Here is an 8,738-nt window from a genome sequence, read left to right as displayed (position 1 = left end):
TCTGGTTTTCCCTAATATAGCCATAGCTATTTGTTGTTAGCGGTTATCTAGCTGCTAACTGTAGCCGCTGTTAGCTGAATGAATCTGTTAGAAGTTAGCAGCAGCTAGCGGTTAGCTTATAGCAACAGGTAAAATCCATAAATTGAGAGTTGCCAGAGAAGCCGCAGGACCAAAGAGGAAAAACTGAAAATGTGTAACTTTCCTTCACAAGCAAAAAAACACTTTCTGCATACAAACATTAAAGGGTCAGTCCTGACTCCTGAGCAGAGCAGTCAGATATCGTAGACAGGGAGTGTGTCCCTGTACTTTGTGGCCACACTCTGCCTGGACCACATTACCATATAAAGTTAGTTACAAACTGTCAGCTGGTTGAAATGGCAGAGTTTTGGACGGCGGAAAGAGAGCAGCACCTCATCATATTAATATTAATATACCCGTGCATCGGACGGTTTCAAACCCTCTAATTTTATTGAGTTTTCATTGTTTTTCGTCAATAAAATGCAACTGTAGCAAGTAACTCGTTTGTTTTAGGATGCTACAAATTACCTCCAGCTACAAAAGAAATCCTGAAAAACCGGCAGTTAGAACGAAAGTCTAGGGAGTCGTTGCTATAGAGATAATACACTATCTTGTCTAGTTGCATAATTGTGAACTGGCAGGTTTCCAGAAAAACCAGCACATTGCAAGTGCAAGTTTCAGCTTCTTGTTGCTTGTCTTTGGTCTGAAGTGAGCTTTGAGACCCTCTGATTGTCCTGCCAACTTCCCTTATAATGGTAAATAAGAAGACGCTATTTGATCAGATTAATGTTTCACAGTTCTTACGGTATATCTGACAGTATATTCTGTCTGTGAACTTTTGAACTGTCACTGGGAAGCATACAGTGCATTGCTCATGTTGCAGGCAGCAGGTTGGATGGGGCAGCCCCATGATAGTCATTGCATCTCTTCCAAATAAAATACCAGCTGCCAATTTAATCATCAGCTGATGAGGTAAAACTGGATAAAGGACCAAGATGAGGAACAGGATGGCACAGGTTGTCTCGTGTTACTCTACTCAGAACTGTGAGCGCTGCAGTTTGTGTATGCAGGATCTGAACTTCATACGCATGTAAAACATAGTAGATGCACAAGTCTGCTTTCTTTATCACAGTGATACAGACCAACATGTAGCTGTTGTGAATGTCTGAAATGAGCAGTGCATTCTACATAAAATGCAAAATCATGCAGGGGATGCGATACAGAACTCATTTATCTCATATATGCAAAGTCATGATAACACAGGGCATTTCACTTACTTCTGTGCAGAGCAAACCAGTTTCAGGTCACGTCCTCAAAGACAAAACATTTTTCATTGAGACGTGGGATGGAAACCTATGTCAGACTTGAACTGAATATTGGAGTTGTGCAATGCTGTGTGCACCTCTACTACAAGAGCACTGTTCAAACTTAAATGTATGTCTTACTCTCAGACTTCACACCTTCAGCAGTGACACCACAGTTTTTATTTATTTATTTACTACAGTAAGATTGGAAATCCAATATGCCGGCTTACAATGACATGTTCAGTGTAGTGGACGGTTAGTACAACAAATATAATAAACAAATAATAAACCTATTAAACTGAAATAACTGACTTCATAGGGACAGAATGTGCATTTAAACTGTTGTTATAGTAACTTGTGCACGTATCAGTCAACAGAGATTAATGCTACATACACACGCCATGTATCTGGGCAACCAAAGCGATTGTCAACAATGTTACAGTTTAACATTTTGCCCGTTACCTTGCAAACATGTCACATTTACGTGTTTATCAACTGATTTTTGTCAAATATTTGGCAAAAACTTGAAACAAAACTTTTGGACTAACAAGAAATACATCTCTGCATTTTTAACCGTAATATATTCAGAAGATACTGGGAATTATTAACACTTCATTTCCTTTCAGCGCCATTAAAAAGGTCCAGTGTGTAACATTTAGAAGGATCTATTGGCAGCAATTGAATACAATATTCAGATATGTTTTCATAGGAATCATTACCTTAGAATGAGCGTTTTTTTTAATCTGCAGACACTGTGGGTCGCCTTCCATGAAGTCCGCCATATTTCTACAGTAGCCCAGAATGGACAAACCAAACACTGGCAGTAGATAGGGACTTTGGCAACCACTTTAGTTTCTCCTACACGCTTCACAGCCCGTTCTCACAAGCGTGTTCAGTTAGTTGCAATCTGTGACTTCACCACTAGGGGCCACTAAATCCTACTCACTAGTCCTTTAAAATAAAAGAGCTGTATCCTAATTGACAAACTGTGAGCTGAAACTATATCAAACAAAAGCATTTTTTATAGACACCAAAGCAAAACATTAGAGGCAGAGGAGACTGTTCGGTGTGTGAGAACTTCACAAGTCTTTGAGCGCGTCTTGTCCCTTCGGGTTCTCCAGCCAGTGAGGGGGCCAGCTGGCTTTGACGCTGGGCCGCTCCTTCACCAAAGCGTAATACTCTCCCAGTTTAGGGTACTTCTCAGCAGACAACCTATAGAAAGAGAAAATAGGAGACATTTGAACTGCAATGACAAGCCACACATCCACAGATCATCACTTCTTCTGTTAGTGCGACTTCTAAATGCCCAAATACCCGAATCTGAAAAGAGTAGCAACAGTTGGAAAAACGGTCGCATCCGCCAGCGAGAAGGATGGTCCTGCCAGGTGAGAGTCCGAGCCCAGCTTGAAAGAAAGACGTGAAAAATGTCAACATGTGTGAACCACGGCAATGTGGGTAGAGATTGTCTGTGTTTGTGTGTGTTTGCTGTTCACTGTTCACACGCTACCTTCTGCAGGTAACCCTCCCAGAGGTTGAGTTCAGTGGCCAGAGCTTCCCTGTTTCTCTTAAGAGCTGAGTCATGCCTCTCTCCTTCAGGGACAAACCAGTCATAGTAGATAACTGCATCTTAAAAAAAGGAAAAAAAAAACACACACACACATTAGTATATCTATTGGATAGTGGCTTTACAGGGTGTATGATCTTATTTCCTTGGCATAAGTGTAGCATTTTCATAAATATGTTTTTGTCTTAAAAAAGGACCAGTGTGTAGGATTTAGTGGCATTTAGTGAACTTAAGCTCAGCTTTCCAAGCATGTAGGAGAAACTAAGGTGCCCCTGTTTAGAGCCAATGTTTGGCTCGTCCGTTCTGGGCAGCTGTAGAAATATGGCAGTTCAACAAAAAGGTCTCATTCTAACGAAAACATGCTTCTTATTTACATGTGATTATACACATATGGAAATAATATTCCATTTCTGCCAATAGGGCCTGCTAAATGTTACACACTGGACCTTTCAGGATAAAGCTGCAATAGTCTACATTGTTTATGTATAGCCTATGAAAAGCAGGTCAAAGATATATATAATATTATTGTTTTTGGTCTTTTAATGGGATTTACTGACAATAGGAAACATTTTACCCTTCAAATTATATTTAGCTGTAACTTACTGTTGGGTGTCTTTAACAAACTGAACTGTTTTACTGCAGTAAGAGAGTCTGACCTGCCCGTTTAAGGGATTTCACTTTATTTGTCTTACTGAGTTTTTCGTAGAAGGTCACTCCCTCAAACATGCGTTGGTACATCAGTGCTTGTTCCTGAGGGCTGTCTGGGATCAGTTTGTTTCCCTGGGTCTTAAACTGATTCTGCCATTATGAGAGAAAAGACATGTCACACTTAGTAATGCTGAATTTAGTGTTAGTGTGAGTAAAAGTGCTTGTTGTCGCTCACCTCCAGGTAGAAACAGGCTGCGTAGGATTCATTCACGACGACGTCTCCATGTTTGAAAGAGGGGAGCTTAAAAATCAAATAGACTATAATGTGAGCAAGAAGGACTCTTCAGGGGTTAACTGCTAATAGTGTTAGCATCATATATGTTGTCTTAATGGTAAAACCACTGGGAGCTAATTAAGAGAACCTGCTGAGCTGCATCACGCAGGGGAACACAAACTGGCTCACTACGAAGTGTTTTTAACAAAACATGGCGGTTAGCCAACTCTGTTCAGAAGTACAGTGTGAGAAGTGTTTTCTAAGGCAGTATGACTGTACTGATATTTACTGCAAATTAATGGTAGTGCACTTATAGTAGGTCACATTATCGCATGGCCCTGAAGTAGCCTCATATACGCCTAACTACATTCAAAATAGAGTCAGTTAAATCTTATCTTGTTTACTGGTCAAATACACGCCTCATAAACCATAAATTAATGCTTTAAGTGACAGTGAAAGGTTTATGATTACTTCGTCTTACTTACAGTACACCTACTGTAGGCATGCCTGTTGTACACCGCACTCTGGTGCGTTTGAGTGAAAGGCACTTCAGTGAGCGATATAAATCCCAATTTTCCTTAAAAAGAAGTTCAGCTTGGTGAACGTAAATATGAGCCGAATTAAAGTGCACAAACGTTGAATTTGTCTGAAGCATGCAACCATGTTTCAGCATGTGTGCATATTTGTTGGCCAACTGGAAAACATTGCATAGATACAGTTATGAATGGAGTTTGGCGTAGCCTTACAAAACTGCACGTATTTCAGGCATACACTACAAATGATGGGGTTGTTATGCGCTAAGGTTATTTGTTGGGGGTGGGAATGGATATAAGGAGTAAGAGTCTAACGTTATTTGACTATTTTAAAGGTTACGGTGGATTTAGGCTACACCCTACCTGTCCTCTGGGGTTTATATCTAACACTTCTTGGGACTTGTGCTCCATTTTCTCGAAGGAGAGCAGCTTTTGGTTGTAGCCCTGCAGGTTCTTCTCCTCCAGAGCGATCATCACCCTCCAGCAGGGAGGAGAGCCGGAGCCCCACAGCAGAGTCATGTCCTGGGCCATGGTTTCAGCTTCAACAGCCTGAGCTCTCTGAAGACCACTGCTGCTCCAGTGTCAAACGAATTGCGCAACAAGAAAAAGGATTTACTGCTACTCTTTGCACAAGTTCATGGGGATCTCAAGTTATAATAAAAGCGCACATTACCATCTACTGGGGAGGAGGAGGTATTACAACTACAGTATTTAAAATAAAATATATATCTTTATCAACAATTGTGTCAGACTTTTGTTATATTAAAAATTAAATACACAATTAGTTTGAAAATAACATATAATATTTTATTAATTTCAAAGTTAAGAAAACCTTTAGATATACAATAACACGGTGATGGTAATGTCAGTGTGTTTCAGAGATCCTTCAGGATGTCATAGCCCTGTGGGCTGGCCAGCCAGTGTGGAGGCCTGCTGGCTTTAATGCTGGGTCTGTCCTTCAACAGGCTGTAATATTTGGCCAGCTTGGGGTAACGTCCAACAGACAGCCTAAAGAGAAGAAACAAGGTTATGATGTTACTGAAAAACAAAGCAAATCCGTCGGGGCTCATTCTTCCATCAAGTACTGAACTCAGTCACCTACCCGAAACGGAAAGCATAAGCAACGTTTGGAAAGACAATCACATCAGCCAAGGAGAAGGCCCCTGCCAGGTATGAGCCTGCAGCCACCTGGATGCAGAAATCAAATGAAAGAAACACCTCTGTCAGCATAGTGTGTTTACACGTCTGTGTTCCTGTGCTGTTCACACACTACCTTCTGCAGGTAACCCTCCCAGAGGCTGAGTTCAGCGGCCAGAGCTTCCCTGTTTCTCTTCACAGCAGACTCATGTCTCTCCTCCTCAGGGTACAACCAGTCATAGTAGATAACTGAATCTGAGACACAGCATCCAACATGAATATCACATTGTGTTCAGTACTTCTGCCCATTTGTTCCTCTTCAATCTGTGCTGGTATTGGTGTGTCTTACTGAGTTTATCAGTGAGGGTGAGACCCTCCATCATGCGTTGGTACATCAGTGCTTGTTCTGCAGGGCTGTCAGGGGTCAGTTTGTTTCCCTGGGACTTGAACTGATTCTGTCACAGAATAATAGAAATTTGTTTTGTTTTTTTAACTCTGAAAGTGTAAAGAAGAGGCAATGTGTTGTTTCAAATTTCTATACTTTACCTCCAGGTATAAACACACAGCACTGGACTCATTCAGTATGTTGTCTCCGTGTTTAAAGGCAGGAAGCTGGCAGATACACAATACACGATAACTATATTGCATAACAAATTAACATAATTTTTTGGTTTATATAACTTCATTTTGTTTTTTACATTAATCAGTATTTTTAATTTGACTTCATAAAACAAAGATGAAAAAATTGAAACCAAGGAAATATTACACTGGCTATAGGAAATCAACCCCGTAATCCAGAGGCCAACCCAGCTGATATGGTTTTACTGTAACTAACTAGCTAACTGGATTTGACTAAAACATATACAATAGGAATATTATTGTTTTTCCTGGACTGCATGCTACACCCACCTGTCCTCTCGGGTTGATTTCCAAGACTTCCTGAGATTTGTGCTCTCCTTTCTCAAAAGACAGCAGCTTGTGTTTGTAGCCCTGCAGCTTCTTTTCCTCCAGAGTGATCATAACTCGCCAGCAGGGAGGGGATCCAGCCCCCCACAGCAGACTCATTGACTTGGCCATGGACACAGGTGGTGCAGACAGAAGCTAAGTCGAAACAAAACTAAAAGACTCAACATTGAACTGCCCACATGAAGTGAGCAGCAGCTGTGTAGTTTATGACAGCTTTTTAATCCAAAGGTTGCTCAGTAGAGGCACGCTCACGTGCTCTAGTGTGTATTCAAGGAAAAGAAGAGGAAGCAGTGAAGAATGACATGCACATCCTTTTTTTTCACTCAATGGTTTTTGTTTTTTTTATTGCAGAATGTGTATACACAGCATTTCAAGTGAAAGTGTATGTAACCGTGGTTTCGTGTTCGGCTCACTACGTGGCATTTATGCAGTGATATTTCCCAGTTTCTGTTGTGCTGTGAGAGGAGCACATGGTTCAGCTGGGACTTACATTATCCGCAACCTGTTCAAGTTCATACAAAGTACAATGTGACCACAGAGTTTAAAGCTGTCCTCTCTCAGCACGGAGCAAAAACACATATTTCAGCTGTGAGCACATCTTTCATTTCTTTTATCTATTATTACAATTCACAGAATAGCCTCTTTTTTTTCCATTCTCTCAGACTATAATACAAGTTTCTACAGAAATTACAAAAATAATACATCACATGAACCGCACTAAACATGCACACTGTAGTACTACAGTATTTAGTACCTGGCAGCTGGAAAGGGCATTTACACATTTTATGCAGAATTCTCTGCATGTCCTTCAAAATAGATTATTAAAATTAAAAAAAAATGTCTTTATCCTTTTGTCTTTTTACACTTTACAAACAGTTCCTCTGAGATAAAAACTTTTTCTCTGTGTCGTTCATTTCAGCATGAGAAACTATTAATGTTGAGTAAGGTGCAAGATGTCCGAGCTTTGCAAATAAATACTAGAACACTTCGGCCAAAATAAAAAAAATTAATTCATTATAATCAACACTCGTACTCGATTTAACTACGCCTGTGAATGTGACATTTGTGTTATCTGAGAAGTAGGAGGTGCGTGAAACAAGATGGCGTAAAGGTACAGCGTTGTCCCTTTTAAATGAAAGGCACACATCAGACTGAAAACCTTTCACATTCCTACTGGACACAATTATACTCGTCACTTGTCAAACGTGCAGCTGCAGAAGCAAACATCTGCCTTTTCACAAAGGATCATTCTTAGTAAGCCTCTTTGTTTGTGCTGATCTCTTGGGATTCTGGAAACTGGATAGGAGAACTAAATAAAACTTCCTCTTCAGCCTGTTAACCTTTATAACGGAAATTCACAGCTTAAATAAATGAAAAATGGTGAAGTCACAGCTGCAGAAACTCACAAGCAAAAATTATCCCTTTGGACTAATGCAACATTTCAAATATGTTTAGATAAATAAAAAAAAACCTTTCAATTCAGTGTAGAGGCAACGTCGCTGAATTGAATTTTTCTTTTCCTTGCCAAGTTGAATACATCGGTCCTTATTTGACGTATTCTCTGTCTTCGCTTACACTTTTTCTTTGTGTTGCCAAAAAAGAAAACACTATCATGGCTGCAGCTTCATCACTCAGACACATCAGGCAAAATGAGCACCCGGCAAAAACCTACAGGGGTTTATGACGGGTGGAATACAACTGTGTAAAGTGTGGCGAAGGCAGGTGGCGGACAGAGACGTTGCTTCGATGGTTGTAGCTATGTTTCCACGGCAATGGGGGAGGTCTGATGATCACGATTATGTGTCCGGAGAATCGGTTAGTCCTAAAGCAAGAGCTTCCTCTGGGGTCAGACCGTTCTTCAGAGTCCGCCTCACTGCAGGAAGAGAAGATCAGTTATCACATGGTCATGTGCTCAGACTGACAGTGTGTCCCCATTCCATACTGCATACTAACTTTATGCAGTATGTGCAATAAATGTCATAGTATACGGTTTTTGCACAAGAAATCAACATATGTTTTTAATTTTTACTAAGTAATCTTCTAATTTCAAGTTTAATCAACCTAAAATTTCTAGTTTTTAAATTTATAATATTCAGACAATTTCAGAGTTCTTTTAACTTGAAATTTTACTAACAGGAAATGATTGAATACTGAAGAGTACTTTGCTCTCTTGCTTTGTTGACATCCATTAAACTGTGACTTTAAAATGTTACACTCTCCCCAAACACATGTGAGTGCTCTGATCAAGTCTCACCTTTTTACTTTAACTGCTTTTAATGTCTGACTGACTTTAT

The 8,738-nt window shown here is 40.2% G+C and overlaps 3 protein-coding genes across 8 annotated transcripts in view; all 3 read right to left on the bottom strand.

The window, feature by feature from the left end:
• Positions 1–1,479: 1,479 nt before the first annotated feature.
• The window catches only part of LOC127357905 (glutathione S-transferase A), a 114,591-nt gene continuing 107,332 nt past the window's right edge, over positions 1,480–8,738 (bottom strand). Inside the window, exons 2-7 of one of the 2 annotated variants that reach the window (XM_051390476.1) lie at positions 4,705–4,897; positions 3,770–3,835; positions 3,579–3,684; positions 2,830–2,948; positions 2,637–2,725; positions 1,480–2,534 (exon numbers count right to left, since the gene is read on the bottom strand). In XM_051390476.1, coding sequence (XP_051246436.1) covers positions 2,402–2,534; positions 2,637–2,725; positions 2,830–2,948; positions 3,579–3,684; positions 3,770–3,835; positions 4,705–4,872 — 681 coding nt within the window. In that variant the 5' untranslated portion in view covers positions 4,873–4,897 and the 3' untranslated portion in view covers positions 1,480–2,401. Of the gene's footprint in view, positions 2,535–2,636; positions 2,726–2,829; positions 2,949–3,578; positions 3,685–3,769; positions 3,836–4,704; positions 4,951–8,738 lie in introns of those variants that run through there. The other variant, XM_051390475.1, reaches the window with a different exon arrangement.
• On the bottom strand, positions 5,127–6,706 carry LOC127357907 (glutathione S-transferase A-like). The gene is made up of 6 exons (XM_051390478.1): positions 6,388–6,706; positions 6,025–6,090; positions 5,828–5,933; positions 5,615–5,733; positions 5,444–5,529; positions 5,127–5,349 (listed from the first exon to the last, which is right to left on the bottom strand). Exons 1-6 carry the CDS (start codon positions 6,553–6,555, stop codon positions 5,217–5,219), a joined length of 678 nt encoding a protein of 225 aa, XP_051246438.1. The 5' UTR covers positions 6,556–6,706; the 3' UTR covers positions 5,127–5,216.
• fhod3a (formin homology 2 domain containing 3a) overlaps positions 6,757–8,738 on the bottom strand; it is a 63,645-nt gene continuing 61,663 nt past the window's right edge. For all 5 annotated transcript variants that reach the window (XM_051390452.1, XM_051390447.1, XM_051390449.1 and 2 more), the window contains one exon: positions 6,757–8,317. In XM_051390452.1, coding sequence (XP_051246412.1) covers positions 8,241–8,317 — 77 coding nt within the window. In that variant the 3' untranslated portion in view covers positions 6,757–8,240. The remainder of the gene's footprint in view (positions 8,318–8,738) is intronic.

This window comes from Dicentrarchus labrax, unplaced genomic scaffold (genome assembly GCF_905237075.1).
Source record: "Dicentrarchus labrax unplaced genomic scaffold, dlabrax2021, whole genome shotgun sequence".
NCBI classification, from domain to species: Eukaryota; Metazoa; Chordata; class Actinopteri; family Moronidae; genus Dicentrarchus; species Dicentrarchus labrax.
This window is presented reverse-complemented; position numbering and strand designations above follow the sequence as displayed.

Bases quoted from the DNA above. Each gene is read 5' to 3' on its own strand.
- LOC127357907 (XM_051390478.1), bottom strand. From the start codon at position 6,555: ATGGCCAAGTCAATGAGTCTGCTGTGGGGGGCTGGATCCCCTCCCTGC. The intron at 5,734-5,827 runs GTAAGACACACC...GCTGTGTCTCAG, and splicing joins CACCCTCACTGATAAACTCA to ATTCAGTTATCTACTATGAC. The intron at 5,530-5,614 runs GTAGTGTGTGAA...TTCTGCATCCAG, and splicing joins GGGAGGGTTACCTGCAGAAG to GTGGCTGCAGGCTCATACCT.